Source organism: Phyllostomus hastatus, unplaced genomic scaffold (assembly GCF_019186645.2).
Source record: "Phyllostomus hastatus isolate PE091 unplaced genomic scaffold, TTU_PhHast_1.1 phas_scaffold_55, whole genome shotgun sequence".
NCBI lineage: Eukaryota > Metazoa > Chordata > Mammalia > Chiroptera > Phyllostomidae > Phyllostomus > Phyllostomus hastatus.
Genome location: NW_025334035.1, coordinates 12,469,202 through 12,487,516, shown reverse-complemented (window position 1 = coordinate 12,487,516; position 18,315 = coordinate 12,469,202). Strand labels below are relative to the sequence as shown.

General features: G+C 36.9%; 1 protein-coding gene and 1 pseudogene across 3 annotated transcripts in view; one reads left to right on the top strand and one right to left on the bottom strand.

Moving 5' to 3' along the window:
* The window catches only part of ZNF624 (zinc finger protein 624), a 41,383-nt gene extending 29,201 nt beyond the window's left edge, over positions 1 to 12,182 (top strand). For all 3 annotated transcript variants that reach the window (XM_045824523.1, XM_045824525.1, XM_045824524.1), the window contains one exon: positions 6,233 to 12,182. In XM_045824523.1, coding sequence (XP_045680479.1) covers positions 6,233 to 8,430 — 2,198 coding nt within the window. In that variant the 3' untranslated portion in view covers positions 8,431 to 12,182. The remainder of the gene's footprint in view (positions 1 to 6,232) is intronic.
* A 59-nt stretch (positions 12,183 to 12,241) lies between these two features.
* Positions 12,242 to 16,663, bottom strand: LOC123809129 (annotated as a pseudogene).
* Positions 16,664 to 18,315: the final 1,652 nt, after the last annotated feature.

Genomic DNA, 18,315 nt, shown 5'->3' with positions numbered 1-18,315 from the left:
AGGTCACCTGGTAGTAGGACAATGGACACATCTTATGGTAGCATCTGGATTCTCAATAAAGTATAAAGTGAGGCCATCAGCTTATTGTGATGACAATACAGAGTGGTGAGAGAGGGAAAGTTATATATTTTATGGTACATGGAATTCACCAGTGAGGTCATGTTGACCTGAAGCTTTTATTGTGCAAGGTGTTTAATTATAGCTTCTATTTCTTTTGTAGTTATAGAACTATTTCCTATTTCTTTCTTTTTTTAAAGATTTATTTATTTTTAGAGAGAGAGGAAAGGAAGAAGGGAGGGATAGACACGTGTGATGTGTGAGAGAAACAATTGGTTGCTTCTCTCATGTCCCCAATTGGAGGCCTGGCCTGCAAACCAGGCATGTGCCTGCCTGGGAATTGAACCGGTAACCTCTCAGTCCACTGAGCCACACCAGCTGGGGCTTTTAAAAAAATTTTATTTCAGTTTAGTAAATTAGGTTTATCTAGGAATTGATCTGTTTAATCTAAAATTTAAAATTTTTGGCATACTATTCTGTTTAATGTTTTATTGTTTTATTTTTCTTTTTAAAGATTTTATTTACTTATTTTTAGAGAGGGGGAAGAGGAGAAAAGAGGGAGAGAAACATCAATCTGTGGTTGCTTCTTGCATGCCCCTTCCTGGGTACCTGGCCTGAAAAACAGATATGTGCCCTTACTGAGAGTACAACCAGTGACCCTTTATTTCCCAGTCCAGCACTCATTCCACTGAGCCACACCACCAGGGCTATTGAACCTTTTAACTCTCTATGTGGATTTGAAGTGATGTCTCCTCCTCCATTTCTGAGATTAATTTTTTTGTTTTCTCTCTTTTATCTTATCAGTCTTACTAGGGTTTATCAATCTTATTTAGCTTTTAAAAAAGAATTTTTATCATTTCTATTGTGTGTTTGACTTGTTTTATTCCCTTCTTTCACTTTTTGTTCCTTAAAAAGTGTTTAATTTGCTGATCTTTTCTAACCTCGTGCATTGGATACATATATCATTGATTCTCAGCCATTTTTTTTAATGTATTTAAGGCAATCAAGACTGCATCACACCAGAGGGGAGAGAAGAGGGAATTTCAGGGGAGAATGGGAAGGGTTTTAAGGAACAAATTCAAAGGACACATGGACAAAAACTAGGGGGAGGGTGGTAATGGGAGGGAAGTGGGGAGGGTTGGGTGGGTGGGCTGAAATGGGAGTAAAAGGGAGAAAACTGTACTTGAACAATGATTAAAATAAAAATAAACAAGACTGCATCATACCTTTTTTATGTAGTACCTTCATAATTACTGAGTTCAAAGTATTTGATAATTTCCAGTGTTATGTCATTGGCCTTCAGGCTACTGAGAAGTATTTTTCTTAATTTTGTACCATATGGATATTTTCTAGTAATCTTTTTACCTGAAATGCTACTGTGGTCAGAGGAAATGCTCTGTATGATTGCAATCTTTGCAAATTTCTTAAAACTTGCTTTACCACATGGCCAATTTTTGTAAACATTTCGTGTGCACTTGGAAAAATGTGCAATGGATAGGTATCCAGTGCAGTTCTAGATATGTTATTTGTTAATTGTGTTGCTAAAATCTATGTACTTACTAATTGTCAACTTATTCTATTAGTTATTGAGGGAGATTTTTAAAGTATCCCACTGTGAATGTAGATTTATTTCTTGCTTTAGGTTCTTTAATTTTTTCTTTATGTATTTTGAAATTGCATTATTAAATACAAAGGTAGAACTTTTATATCTATTTGGAAAATTGGAACTTTTCTCATTATGAAGTGTCTTCTTTATCTCTATTAATGGTTTTTGCCTTAGTGTCTATTTTGTCTGATAATTAATATAACTATAGCATCATTCTTTTAGTTAATGTTTATATGGTACATCACTTTTCATCTGCTCACTGTAATACTTTTATTTTGTTTCTCTTGTAAGTAGCACATTTGTTTTAACTAATCCGACATTTGTGTATTTGGGAATATTTAGTTTATTTGTGCATAATACAATTACATCATGTTTAAATTTATCATCTAACTGCAAGTGTCTTACCTGTTTTGTATTCTTTTTCCCATTTAGCTCTTTAGATTTATCATTTATTTTTCTCTTTCCCCCTCTAAACACTTGGTAATTATAAATTTTAAATTATTTGTTAAGTGGTTAACTTTGAAATTAAACCATACATTCTTGATTTAGCAGTTGAATGTATTGAGTTGGCCAAAAAGTCCATATGTTTTTTTCCATAAAATAAAAGACACAATTTTATTTAACCAATAACTTCATTAATTTGGATATTTTGAGTATAATACATCCCAAGTGGTAGAATATTGATGTTTCTCAGTTAATGTCTTGATTTTATCACTATCAAGTTTACCTGGTCTACCCAACTGTGGAGCATCATCCACCAAGAAACCTCCAGCACAAAACTTGGTAAAACACTTTTGACACATTCGATCAGTCACAGAGCCTTCTCTGTATACTGCACGAGTATTTTTTGCTTTTTAGTTGCATTTTACCTTTCTTGGAATAATAAAACAATATGCCAAAATGTTGCATATTTTCTTTCATCTTCAATATTAAAATGGCTACACAAAAATTCACCAATTTTGATAAGTTTTTTAAGTACACACTGATATGACAGCTGTCACAATACAGTCTAACAAAATTGTTTCAAATAAAGTTAAAAACAGCTAAGCTAGAACTGTCTTATGAGAAAATCAGAACAAACATCTTGGCCAACTCAACAGATTTTTTTTCCCCTCTTTCCAAATAATACATGGATTTTAGAGCAACTTATTCCATTTAATCTCATTTCATTTACATATTATTGAAGTGTATATTTTTAATTCTATATATGTGTCAAATCTCATAAGACATTATTGTTATGTGCAGTCAGTATTCATTAAGATTTACCTGTATTTTTACCTTACCTTCCTCTTCATTTTTTTCTTTATTTCTGGGCCTCTACCTAGGGTTATTTTTCTTCTGCTTAAAAAATACCCTTTAATGTTTTATTGAGATCTGCTGATGTCATATTCTTTCCATTTTTCTTTTTGCCTAAAAAAGTCTTTAACTTTGTTTTTACCTTGTCATGTTCTAAAATTGAAATAATTTTTTATCAAAATATATTTGCTTTAGGTATTCATCATTAGTCAGTCTTCTTGACTTTGAACAGACATGTCTTATTAGTTTGACGATGGTGTTTGGTTAATGGTAACTTCTAGTGCTACTCTGAATTAATGGAATATTGATGCCTGTGACATGGCTTCTTACTCAAGAGATCAAATGGAAGACAGTGAATGACTTCTCTAAGGGCAAGGCTTCCCAAAGTTTATGCTGTATTATGTAGGGATATTAGTATATAATTTTAAAGTAAATTTACCAAAGAATATCTTTCATATGCTTCTATTTCTTACATCTCAAGGAGTCATGCCAAATACATTGGTCAAGAGACACATTTTTCCCCTGAGTAACTTAGGTCCATACATGAAGAAAAATACATTATAACAATGACAATAACAGTCAAAATTTATTAGATATCTACTTCATTACTGGCATTCTGCTGGGAAATTTACTTATATAATTTCATTGGGTGTAACCATTAAAATAGCCCTGCATAGTAAATATGTATGTGTTTAACAACAAAAAAAACTAAAGATCAAAGAAGTTAAATACATCTAGTTATTGTCAGAACTGGTATTTGAAAATTAGTACGTGTAACTAAATCTATGTTCTTGTCACTATGCTCCAGAGAAAAGGAGATGAGACCAAAGCTTGGAAATAGGTTGAAGAAGGGGTGATCCCAAGGGCACAGGCTTCAAGAAAGTCCAGGAAGAACAAAAAGTCTACCCCTGGGTGTCTGACTTAACAGTGAGATCCTACAAGGCAAGATGTCTGAATAAGTGGTATATTTCAAACTGTTGGGCTATGTTTGGAGCAAAAGGCCTGTCTCTAAGAGGAAAAGAGATAGGGAAACTGAATAAGAACCTTCAGGACCTGGGAACTTAAGTAAAGAAGGCTAGAAGCTAGGAAGAAACTGGATTCTAGCCACAAGAACTATCAAGTAAGAGGCCTTGTGAGCATAGGTATTTGGAATCATGGTGATACTCAATTGTGGAGGAGGAAGGATTATTGTAAAGAGAATAGAGAATAGAGTTCTCACTTTGAACACCTGGACTCAAACCTGTATCTGTCATTTGCCAGCTTTAGTTAACCGTGTTGAACTTCACTTTATGAATAATTAAGTGAGAATTATATCTCCGTAACACCTGTGGTTGTTGTCAAAAACAGAAATAAGATTATAAATGTGTTGACTATGGGCTATTTAACCTTCATTTTTAATAAAATTTTTGATAAGTTTCAAATTTTAGGTTGGCATTTTATTCTTTCAGCTCTTAATGGTATCATTCCATTGTTTTCTCTTATTACATAGAATCTGTTGAGAAGTCAACCATCTGTCTAATTCAAGAGTCAGTGAACTTTTTGTGTAAAAGGCAAGACAGTAGATATTTTAGACTTTGTGGGACTGTAGTGTCTCTGTAGCAACTGCTCCATTCTGTCATTGTAGTACATCATATGCTTTTTAAAATAATGTTTTCAGGTTTTTCATTATTCTGTGCTTCAATATGGATATTTTCTGCTGACCAATTTTCCTTACACTCACATGTGCCATATCTACTTTTAGCCTATCCTTTGAGTTCTTGATTTGTTTATTTTCCAATTCTAGAATTATCACTTGGTTCTTATTTTATACTTTTCAGTTATTTGTTGAAATTATTAATCTTGTCTTATTTTCTTGAATAAACTAATCCTAATTAATTTGAAAGTTCATATCTGAGACCTCAATTATTTGGATTCCTTTTATGTTGGTTTGTATTATCTGTTTTTTCTTGATTTGTCTCATGTTTTTTATGTTCTTATATGCCTATTATTATTCATTGTCAGGCATTGAATATGAAAACCTGTAACAATACTTTGAGGTTCTGGACTATGTAATTTTTTCATAGAGGATTGTTTACTTTTGGAAGGCTGCTAGGATACAGGCCTGTAACAATCCTCAGTCATCTTGCTTTAATTAGACATTTAAATGAGCTGGGTTTTAGTCCTTGAGTTATAGGGCTTTCTTCTTTGTTGGCTCTGAATTCCGATCTTTGTCCAGCCATGTGTACCCATTGAAAGTTCTACTTACCTTGAGTTTTAAAGTCATACACCATTCTAGTGACCACAAAAGATTTACATGCAGTTTGTTTATTTAAAATTATTTACCTAAATGTTTAAATTTAGGTATGATTATCCTAAAATGAATAAGAAGTATAAAAGTGATTTTAGAAAGTAACATATTAACTTGCGTATACAAACAGGTTGTTACGACTGCCACCACACAGAATAATTTTTTAAAAAAAGGAATTCTGACAAACTATCAGAAATGTTAAGATCCATAAAAAGGTTATAAAACTATTTTTGATAATAGTTTTCACTATGTGAAATATCAATAATCATAAACATTAATTTTGAGTAGTTAGCTCATCCTACCTTCTGAAAAACCAGTCTTTTTCCATAAGAATTTTATTAAAAAGTATGTACAAAGACTTGAATAAGCTACTATGACAGGGAAATTTGAGAAAGCCCTCACAAAATTAAAAAATAGCTAGTCAATAAAGAATGAGAACAAATAGAAAGTATGGTTGAGATCAAATACCTGGTTTGTGGAGTAAATGAGAAGCAAGGAATTAGTCACAATTTATAAAGAATGCTCTCTAAAGAAGTTGGCTCTGAAAAGAATGAGAAAAATATTTGAGAGACTTAGATTCTTTTGAGTGCTGCTGTGAATGAATTTTTTTATTTAAAAATAATTTTATTGTTGTTCAGTTACAGTTGTCCCCATTCCCCCCCATTACTGTCCCCTGCCCTACCCACTCCCCACCTTCCACTTTCAATCCTGCCCCACATTGTCTTTGTCTATGGGTCCTTTAAGAGTGAAGTGAATGAATTTTTTTAATACAGGAAAAATTCCTTGAATTTACTACTTTGGCTTTTTGCTGAATCAGACTGACTTAATTTTAGCTACTTCTTCAAAAACAGGAAAAGGCCAATTTTCAGTCAGTTAAAAACCACATATTCATTGTCAGCCCAAGTTTTCCTTTTATTATTCAGTTTAGTGAGTTCTCCCTAACTTAGGAAATGGAGTCATTTGATTTTCCTTTTCCCCCTCCCCAGAGTTGGAGACCAAACTAGCAACCAAGAATGCTATACTAACAGAAGATAACTCTGAAGATTTATCACAGGAGAAAATAATGGAGAAACTCACAGAAAATGGTCTATGGGACTTCAGAATGAGAGGATTGTGGAAATGGAATGACAGGATATTGAGACTGCAAAATAGTCAGGAGAGTCAGAGCCAAAGAATAGTTACACATAAGAAAATTCCCACTGGTCAAAGAGGTGTTAGATTTGGGTCTATTTTTTGTCCAGAAGAGCTCCAAAGCAAGTGCCAAGCACATGAGGGAAATTTCACAGGAAATTTAGATTTGAATAAAGATAAATTGGGGGAGAAAAATTGCAAGGATACAGAAGGCCACAAAGAAATAAGGCCTACTTCAGAACTTACTTTAGGGAAAATACTCAATGATAATGAAAAACCCTACAAATGTAGTACATGTGAAAAGGCCTTTCGTTATAGGTCGTTACTCATTCAACATCAGAGAACTCACACTAAAGAAAAACCTTATAAGTGTAATGAATGTGGGAAAATGTTTAGCCAGCCTTCTTATCTTAGTCAACATAAAAAAATTCACACTGGAGAAAAACCGTATAAGTGTAATGAATGTGGAAAGGCCTTTATTGCTTCTTCATCACTTATGGTACATCAGCGAACTCATACTAAGGAGAAACCTTATCAATGTAATGTCTGTGGAAAATCTTTTAGCCAGTGTGCACGCCTTAATCAGCACCAGAGAATTCAAACTGGAGAGAAGCCCTATAAATGTAGTGAATGTGGGAAAGCTTTTAGTGATAAATCAAAACTTGCACGACATCAAGAAACTCACAATGGAGAGAAACCCTACAAATGTAATGATTGTGGGAAAGCCTTTAGGAATAAGGCATATCTTAGTGTACATCAGAAGACCCATACTGAAGAGAAACCATATAAATGCAATGAGTGTGGGAAATCCTTTAAGAATACCACAATTTTTAATGTTCATCAGAGAATTCATACTGGAGAGAAACCCTTTAGATGTAATGAATGTGGAAAAGCCTATAGAAGTAATTCAAGCCTTATTGTACATATAAGAACTCATACTGGAGAAAAACCCTATGAATGTAATGAATGTGGGAAAGCATTCAATCGTATAGCAAATTTCACAGAACATCAGAGAATTCATACAGGAGAAAAACCTTATAAATGTAATGAGTGTGGGAAAGCATTCATTAATTATTCATGCCTTACAGTACACTATAGAATGCATACAGGAGAGAAACCTTATAAGTGTAGTGAATGTGGAAAGGCCTTCATGCGTTCTTCATCTCTAATTATACATCAGCGAATTCATACTGAAGAGAAACCTTATCTATGTAATGAATGTGGGGAATCTTTCAGAATAAAATCACATTTAACTGTACATCAGAGGATTCATACTGGAGAGAAACCATATAAGTGTACTGACTGTGAGAAGGCATTCACCAAAATGGTGAATCTCAAGGAGCATCAGAAAATTCATACTGGAGTGAAACCCTATAAATGCTGTGACTGTGGAAAATCCTTCAGGACTAAGTCATACCTTATTGTACATCAAAGGACCCATACTGGAGAAAAACCATATAAATGTAATGAATGTGAGAAAGCTTTTACTAACACATCACAGCTTACTGTGCATCAAAGAAGGCATACTGGAGAAAAACCCTATAAATGTAATGAATGTGGGAAGGTTTTTACAAGTAACTCTGGATTTAATACCCATCAGAGAACACATACTGGAGAGAAACCATTTAAATGTAATGACTGTGGGAAAGCATTTAGCCAGATGGTACATGTCACAGAACATCAGAAAATCCATAGTGGGGAGAAACCCTATAAATGTGATGTATGTGGAAAAGCCTTCAGGAGGGGTTCATACCTTACAGTGCATTGGAGAACACATACTGGAGAAAAACCCTATACATGCAAAGAATGTGGGAAAGGTTGTATTACTCTATCACAGCTAACTCTACATCAGAGAATTCATACTGGGGAGAGGCCCTATAAATGTGAAGAATGTGGAAAAGCCTTCAGAACTAACTCAGATTTTACTGTACATTTGAGGATGCATACTGGAGAAAAACCCTATAAATGTAATGAATGTGGAAAAACTTTTAGGAGTAGCTCAAGCCTTACTGTACATCAGAGAATTCATCAGAGAGAAACTCAGCTAATGTAAATAATAAATCATTCATCCAGATGTCTACTCAAGAATAATCATAATCTATGTGTTTAATGAATGTGTGACTTTCAGAATCAATTTGCCAGGAAATACACACAGAAAAGATACTCTATAAACATATCAATGTGGAAAAGCACTTAATCATATTAAATCTTAGAAGTTGTAAAAAAAATTCACAATAGAGTGCAGTAATAGACAAATGAAAGCCTTCACCCAGATTTCACACTTTATTCATTTAACAGATTATTTTCAATGGATTACCTATATATATATATTTGCCTATTTTTCTATTGTTTGTCAAATAAATTTGGAGTTGCTCTTTATATATTTTAGATATTAATTCTTTTGTCATGTGTTTTGCAGATGTTTTTCTTAATCTAGCATTTGTCTTTATAATTTTTTATATAGTAAAAGAATTTACCACATTTTTTTTCTGTTTTCCTTTTTTCTTACTATTTTAGTTAAAAGGGTCTTCTTAATTCCTAGGTTATACATAGTGTCCTAAATTTGTTTCTAAGATTTTGATCATTTTATTTTTTACATTGAAGTCTTTAACCCATCTGGACTTGAGTGCTATTGATAGAAGAGCAACTCCAAATGGCCATTAACCTATGAAATATTATGACCCTAAACAGTAGTACTCAGGGAAATGCAAATTAAAACATCCAATGATATCATCACTTTCACTTCATGGAGTTAGCCAAATTAAGAGATCTTTTACTAGTGAGGTTTAGGAAATCATGTACTCTCACCAAAAGGTTATACCAATTTCTATTTTCACCAGCAATCCAATTTTAAAATATTTAATATTTGAGAAATAAAAAATGTTTTGACTCAGAAGTCTGTCCCACAGAGATAAGAGCATCAGTGAACAAGAGTACACAAATAAGGGTATTTGTTTAAGTATAGTTTTGGAAGCAAAGAAGAAACCCAACTGGAGACAAAATGAAAGGCCACTAACGGGAGTGGTTGGATGAATTGTGATGTACCCTGATACATGTAATAGCATGAGAGTAATTTTTAAAGTGAGTTATATCTACAAGCTGACCTCATTTTCCCCACAATTTTTGATAAATCACTGCTTTAATACAGATATGTGTATGTATACTATTTCATTTTTGTTAAACACAAATTTATATATTTATGTGTGTATGTGATTAGATGAACATGGAAACAGGTATGAAAAAATATACACCAGACAGTTAATATTGGTTAACTTGGAGGAGAAAAGAAGTAGGAGGGTAAGTAAGGGAAAAGATGGGAAAAAAGAGAAATGTTAAGAGCAGCATGTATGGTATAAATTGTAAAATTAAGTATTTCTGTGAACTTTGGGAGCCATAAGCGAAGGGATGGTCTCCAAAACTTAATGATGGTTGTTTCACAGTTGGTGGAGTATCAGCTGTTTTTTGTTTGACTTTTCTGCACTTCACTATATTTTTAAGTTTTTCTTTACAGGGAGCATGAAAAACCTATTTTTTCTTGTGAAGCTAATATTTTGGACACGTTATGCCAGAAATCATCCTGGGTGCTAAATATACATTGGTGGGGGAGGGTGGTCATGGATTTAAGGACACAGGAATTGGTTTTGATGGCTGCCTAAATTCCAAGGTTACCCAGCACCTCACCTCCCCACCCCATGTGTTTCATTTAGAGAAGGTAATATAAGTTGTATATAGATGGAAAACATCCAAGAATATCTAGACATGTTCAGGTTGTAGAAAAGAAGACTCCAAGCCTCAGAAGTTCCACTTTCAACATTGTGCCAAGTAAAGGCCACAGTGGTAAAAAGTTCTGGGTATAGCCTCACAGAACATTGGAGTACAGAGAGTGGAAATAGCCAAGGACTCCCAAGTCCAAAAATGAAGGCTGGGAATACTACAAGAAACCTGAAGTCAAAGTGGGAATCCAGAAGCCAAGGATCTGATACCAGAAGGCTCTAACAGATCATGAACCTGATACCCAAAAAGAGTAAGACAAGACGATGAGCTATGCTTGAGTGGAGACTGAAGGAAAGAAAATCAAATGTTTCTCTTAATGATGTATACTATAGATAAGTGTATATTTAATATTATGGAGGGAATATTGAATAAGTGATATGTGCTATCTCCCATTATAAATGAATAATTTGACATTGTGGTTAAAATGACCATTTCTGATTGAATTTTAATAGTGAGATTTATTAACTATTACCAAGACTTACTTTCTTTGGATATAATGTACCAGTTTCTGATCAGAAAGTTTGAGGATTAGACCTTGAAATGCTACTCAAAAAACCCTGCTGTCATTACAAAATAATCACAGGCATGTACAGCACAGTATGGGAAATATGGTCAATAATATGATAATAACTGTTTGGTGTCAGGTAACTAGAATTATTGGCAGATCACCTCATAAGTATATAAATATCTAACCACTGTGCATGGCACCTGAAACTAGTATAATATTGAATGTCAACTGTAATTGAAAAATAAATATTTTTAAAACCCTCTGCTGTCAAACAGTTGACATGATGATGATGCTGACTCTATTATTGGCTGCTGATTTCTACCTCCTAACATATACACCCAAGCCCTGCCTCCTATCCCTGCTTTAGAGCCAAGCGTTTCAAGAAGAGGAACAGAGTTAGCAGATTCAAATGACATAAGAACTGAAAAGTGTCCATTGGGTTAGAGAATGGAGATGACACAGGGCATCTTTACTAGAGCAGTTTCAGTGGAGTGGTAAGACTCCAAAGCCTGGTTCTAGTGGGTAATGGTATCTCATTATAGGTATAATTTCCATTTTCTTGCTGGCTAATAATGTTGAGTCCCCTTTTAGGTGTTTATTGTTTTTTTTAATATCTTCTTTTGAGAAGTGTATGTTCAAGACTTTTGCTCATATTTTCATTGGGAACTCTTTTTGTTCATTTATAGTTTTCTTTAAAATTCTGTATATAAGGCATTAGATATTTGTAACATTACAAATATCTGTTCATCTACCGCTTGCCTTTTCTCTCTCTAAATGATGTCCTTTGATGAAAAGACGTCTTTAATTTTGATGGAGTAATTCATCAAACTTTCTTTTATGATTAGTGCTGATTTTCATGCTGAGTTTAAGAAATCTTTTTCTAATCCAATGTCATAAAGGTATTTTCCTGTATTTTATTATGCATATCTGCTGTTTTTACTTTTATATCTAAAAGTGTTTTATATCTAAAATCTGAAATTAATTTTTATGGGATAGGATAGAGGTCAAAAATAATATTTTCCATTAAAATATATAATTTATTTAACATTATTTAATTAAAAGACCATCTCCCCTCCTCCTTGGGTTGAAGTGGTTATACTTACGATAAATCAGATGATCATATTATGTGAGGGTCCATTTCTAGATCATCTATTCTGTTGCATTATTAAATACCAAAAGTTCTTAGTGAAAACAGATTTAGAGTAAGTCTTGGTATATAGTGGAATATATCTTCTAATTTTGTTCTTGTTTAAAATTTTCACTGCAATTTTAGGTCCTTGGCATTTTCATATTCATTTTTTAATGATTTTTAAAAATTACTCCACATGAAAAAGTTGGGATATTCATGGATATTGTTAAATATATAGGTTAATTTTGGAGGAAAGGGCATCTTAACAATATTAAGGCTTCCAGACTATGAGCATACTATACCTTTTCAATTATATACATTTTATCATTTCAGCAATTTTTGTATTTTTCCAGTGTAGAAGTTTTGAACATTTTTGTTGAATTAGTCATGTGTATTTGATATTTAGGTATTATAAATATTATTTTAATTTCTTTTTTATTTTTAATCATATATAGGGGTGGGAAAAGTAGATTTACAGTTGTTTGGAAAATAATACCATAATTAACAAATAATAATATAAGAATAAACTGTGTTTTGTGTATACTCCCAACTTCTGAACTGTACTTCTACCCATCCCTGTCTATTAAACATTTAAATGATATGCTATTATAGTAAAGTGTATATAGTAGCATTTTATTTTGCATTTGAAATGATTTAATGCTGAAAACTTGACCCTAAGGGACAGAAAGATGTAAAAAGAAAGGAAAAGGCACCATAATTAAGTTGTCCTTGGAAATTATGAGAATGTCTTTTCTTTCAAATGACTTCACTTTAAAGTAACTTCAAGCTCAAACATTCTGGGTGGTAGACAGTTTTCAAGTACCTGCTGTTGGAGAGGCAAGCCAAGTTCCAGGAGCACTGGCCCTGCTGGGTCTGTGGTCACTCCACCGACTCTAAAGCAGGGTCTTGAACATGAGAGCCCTGAGAAGCCCAGAAGACAAGTGGCTAACCCAAGTTCCAAAGGAAGGTAACCTGTAAAAGGGCACCTGAAAAATGAAATAAGGCCAGGCAGAGCCACCTCTGAGTCTGGTTCAACACAGTGACCCAGAGAAGCAGCACATTAAGCCCAGACTGGCCACATGGGCTGCCCCATCTTGCCTGGCTGGTCTGCAGAGCGCCTCGGGCCATCCAAAGTTCAGATGCTTTGCCAGGCTAGCTTGGTCAGGGTTTCAGTGAAGAGGGCACTTGCAACTGTGACAGAAGTCCTGGAGGATGCTACACTGACTCAGTACTCTCAGCCATGAATTTTCTAAAAGAAGATCCTGCAAGTACAAGAGCAGCCTGCAGCTGCCCTCAAAAAGTGCTCTGAGTCTTGGCAATGGTGCCTGTCCTTCTGCTGCCAGGCTTCCCCACAGCTTCCTCTCTGAACTAGGGGGCACTGCCAATGGCCCTGTCCATTCCCAAACTGAGCCAGCAGGGTCCAGGCCAGGGGCGCTTTCAGGGTTTGGGAACTGCAGGCTCAAAACTCAGCCGCTGCCAACAGGTAAGGGGAAGTTCATTTGATCAATGTGTTCACCACTGACCTCTTCCTGAAATTCCAAGGACACCTCATCCCAACCTCCTCTGGCCTCCCTGCCTGCCCTGCTGTCCCCCATCTAATGTGCCGTGTGCCAGGGCCAGGCCAGGGCCTGAGTCACTGGGTGAGGCCAACAGCCAGGGAGCCAGCACACATGGTGTACCAAAGGGAAGGGCTCACAGAAGGCAACGGTCAGATCTCCAAACCCAACACAGAAAGGCAAGATGGTCCTTTTCACGCATTACTTTTAGGACTAAGGTACAATGTACATGTGCTTGTTTCCCCCATGATCTAAGATTACTATTGCTCCTTTCAGAGGACCATGAAAAGAATTTGTACCCTAAAAAAATGAAACTGCTGAAAAAAATAAGGGGAGCAAAGGAGCTGTTCCTGCCCTTGCCTCACAGTCATTTTGGCTCATGAGCATGTCAGTGGCTGCAGCTTTTGGAGCACTGGCCTCAGGAAGCATCCCTGGATACCCAGCCAACCTCCATGAAGAAATTCAAAATCCTTTTCTTTAGGACCTTGTCCAAGTAACTCGGCAGGCGACTCCTGGAGGGAATCCATCCTGCTTCTGGAGGTGGTCTTTGATGATGATGATGGTCTTGGCGTAGTGCAGGGGGCTCAGGCTGAGGAAGCTGCACAGTGCCGTCTCGTAGTGGGACAGCAACTTGAAGCCCACCAGGTGCTTGATGGCGTCGAACTCACCATCCTTGGCGTCCTCCTGAGCCCCAGTCCTCCTTCCGCTTCTCTCGCTAGTGCCAGGCCATCTCGTACGTACTCGGCCGACACCTCCATCTTGGTGATCCGGTTCCATCTGTAGCGCTGCAGCTTCCAGCTCTTGGCACGCAGTATCTTCTCCTTGGACAAGTTCTCAAACGGGTCATCAAACTCCTTGCAGGACATGAACTGGTAGAGCAGCCACGGCCTCAGCTTCAGCCGCAGCTCCTGCTCCTCTGTGATCTTGCACTTGGCCGCCATCTCCCTGTCCTTCCCCAGGAAGGCCGGTACCAGATTGTAGTCGCAGGCAGTGTTCTTGCACCGTTGCTTCTCCCTGAGCTTCCGCACGTACATGTTCACATGGGCGCGTTTGAGCTCGACCTCCAGCTCATCGTTGTCTTAGCTGACCAAGAGCCCACTGATTGTCCTAGTCGTACTCAACCTTGTAGTCCTCCCGCAGCGGCAAGTAGCCCAGCTGCTGCTCAGCCACGAGATGTCTAGGAAAAGCTAGGGAATGGTGAGGCCCGGAGAGAGGGGCCTTCCACTGGGGCGGGTGTGGTCTGTCACCCGGTTGGGGATGATGCGCGGGATGCAGGCCTTTCCCAGGTTGTCGAGGATGTACATGCTTACATAATGCTCCACCACTTCCTGGGGAGACCAGGGAAGCTCCACAGGAGCAGCCATGTCTTCCTCTGCAAGAGCACCCCAAAAAGCCAAACAGGAACCCCTGAAGCCAGCCAGTCTATGCAGGCAGGGCTATGACAAAACGGGCACAGAGGGGAGGAACGTATTCGTGATGCAGTTACCAGACCCCTTCATCTAGGGCTCTGGCGGGGCATGCTGGACCCTGCAGGCACCCTCCCACCAGGCGCCCGGGTGCTGAGGATGGACCTGAAGGCAAAGGAATAAAGGCAATACTGGGACCCAGTTTCCAAAGCCTAACTGCTCTGCAGCATCCAGCAGCAGCCACTCCTCGCGGCTGGTCCAGGCGCCCTCGGCTTAGGGCCCCCACAGCGTGGAACGCCCGCCATTCACCAGCTGGTAGCAGTGGTGGTGGCTGATCTCGGTGCTAGTTGAGAAGCACTCGGGGCACAGCTGGATGTCCCGGCAGTCGGTGCTGCAGAAGCGCCCTGAGCTCACCTCAGCCCTCAACTAGGCAGTACACGCAGTACTTCTATCTGAGCTCCCACCTTCCCCCCCCACCCCCGCCCCCCCCGCCCCCCGCCCGCTGCCCCAGCATGTCTGGCCACCGCCGGAGCCACCAGCTGGGCAGTGTCCGCCTGGGCACACAAGCGCCCTCCCGTCGGGGCCCCACTGCAAGCTGGCTGCCTCCCCTCCCAGCACCTCCCAACGCTATAATAGCATATTAAATTTATATGTATTATGTTACAAGATATTGCATATAGTAGATTTAAATTGAACATATATCCAATGACCTTGTTAAATTCGCTTAGTAACTATAATAATTTCATTCTTTTGAACTTTTTATGTACAAAATGTCATGTGTGTAAAGTAAAATCTGTATTTCATTGCTTCCAATCTTTGTATTTTTTTTTTTTTTACATTATTGTGCTGGCTAGGAGCTCCATAAGTAGTGATTATGGACGTCCTTTGCCTTTTTCCCAGAATCTAAAGAAAAACCCTAAACGTTATACCATTAGGTATGACATAAGGTACAAGGGGGTTTTTTATAGATAATCACCATCAAATCAATGAAATCTGCCTCAAAGCATAGTCTGCTGTCATGGACAAGTGTTGAATTTCATCAAATACATATTTTTGCAACTATTGAGATGATCATATGATTTTTCTTATTCTCTTAATGTGGTTGATTTTCTTATGTGGATCAATTTTTTAATTTTAAAAATTGCACATAACATAAAAATTTACCATCTTAACATTTTAAGTGTACAGTTGTTATACAACTATCTCCAGCATCCATATTCAAAATTCTTTTCATCTTTCTAAGTCCAAACTGAATACCCATTAAACAGAGACTCTCCTTCCCTCTTTCCTTATTCCCTAGAAGCTATCATTCTACTTCATATCTCTGTGACTTTGACTACTTTAGGGACATCATATAAGTATTTATTCTTTGGGACTGGATTATTTCACTTACCATAATGTCTCCAAAGTTCATCTGTCTGGATTGATTTTTTTTAAATGTTAAGGCAATCTTGCATTTGTGGAATAGATTCCATTTAGTCATTATAGTACCTTTTAAATATATTGAACTAAATTTTCAGACTTTTATGCTTATGTCCATATTGTTTTGTATATTTCCTTTCTTATAGTAGCTTTGTTAAGCTTTAGTATTAGGATAATGTGGGGCTCATAAAATGAATTGAGAATTACTTCCTTTTCTGTGTTCCGGAAGGGTTTGTATAAGATTGGTATAATTGGTATTAGTATTATTTTTCCCCATAAATGTTTTCTGTAAAAATCACCAATGAAGCCATTTGAATGAGGAGTTTTCTCTTTAGGAAAGGTTTGGGTGTTTTTTTTATTATTATTATTGTTGTTCAGTTACAGTTGTCCCCATTTCCCTCACATTCCTGTCTTCTACCCTACCCACCCCCACCTCCCACATTCAGTTCTCTCCCTACACTGTCGTCTTTGTCCACGGGTCCTTTATACATGTTCCTTGATGACCCTTCCCCTTCTTTGTAGGAAAGTTTTAAATTATAGATTCAATTACTTTGGTAGACATATAGGATTATTGAGATTTCCTATCTCATGTCAGTTTTGGTAAGTTTTTTAAACATTTGTCCATATCATTTTATTGAAATATCTAATTATTGGCTTAAATTCTAATATCAGCTCATTAAATTTTTAATGTCTGTAGGATCTAACATGATATTCCCTTTTCAGTCTTACTATTGGTATTTGCGTACTCTTTTGTTTTCTTGAATAGGCAATCTTCAAAAAACAACCTCAAGTATTATACAGCTCAAGTATTTTTCATTGATTCATGCTCCTTTATTTTCTTGTGTTTATTTGGATTAGATTCATTGTTCTTTATTCTAGCTTCTTGAAATGAAATCTTAGATAATGGACTTTCAACCTTTCTTTTTTGACTATTATTTGTATTTAACATTCTAAATTTGTCTATAAATACCTATTTAGCTTTATCCAGTGGAGGTTTTTGTCACCTTTATTGAGACATAATTCGCATATAGTAAACTGCATCAAATTTTTTAAAGATTTTATTTATTTATTTTTAGAGAGGGAAGGGGGGGGGAGAGAGAGAGAGAGAGAGAGAAACATCAATGTGTGGTTGCTGGGGGCCGTGACCTGCAACCCAGGCATGTGCCCTGACTGGGAATCGAACCTGCTACACTTTGGTTCGCAGCCTGCGCTCAATCCACTGAGCTACACCAGCCAGGGCTCATAAACTGCATCAAATTTAACTTTATATTTTAGTGTTTTAGCAAATTTACACACCTATATAACTGCCACCAAAATCAAGATATAGAACATTTTCATCACCCAGAAAAGTTCCTATACTTTTCCCAGACAATTCTCCATACTTCTATCTCCAAGAAACCCAATTATTTCCTTTCTATTACTATGCATTAGAATGATCTTTTCTATACTTTCATGTAGATGGAATTACATAGAATATACTGCTTTGTGTCTACCTTCTTTCACTCAGCATAAATTTTGAGATCATTTCATGTGTGTATTAGCACTTCATTCCTTTTAAGTCAACAGCCTTTATGTGGTTATGTTCCTGGTGGACCAAGACATGAAAGCAGCAGAGACTTTGCTTACCATCACTCCCAGTGACTCAGTTGAGGAATATGTACTTCTCTATCTGGGAAACCTGGGTACTCCACTTTAAAGGGCTTGATTCCCAAGGCAAAACAGTTAATTCAGGAAACACGTCAGTATGCCTTTTAAGCCATGCACTACAGTTGCTGCCAAGGAACAAGCCAGCAAAAAGAAGAGTCACCATCATGACAGGGATACTTGATCCTGGTATACTTGAGAAGGCAGGGCTCTTGTTATACTATAGGAGATGAGAGGAAGATGTGGGACACCTAGGTAATTCACTATAATACTAGAGTACCTCTTGGTACTATCTTACTTCATTTGAGTGGTAATAGATAAGTGCAGCGGTCATAGCCTGAGTAGCCCATATTGATCAAGGCCTCAAAGATAAGTGTCTGAGTCACACTACCTAGAAAGCTACCAAGACCAGCAGAGGTGCTAACTTAAGTTGAGGAGCACCTAGAATGAGTATTACACGAGTGAAATGAATTTAATTTGTAAGCCTAAAGCCAGTTGC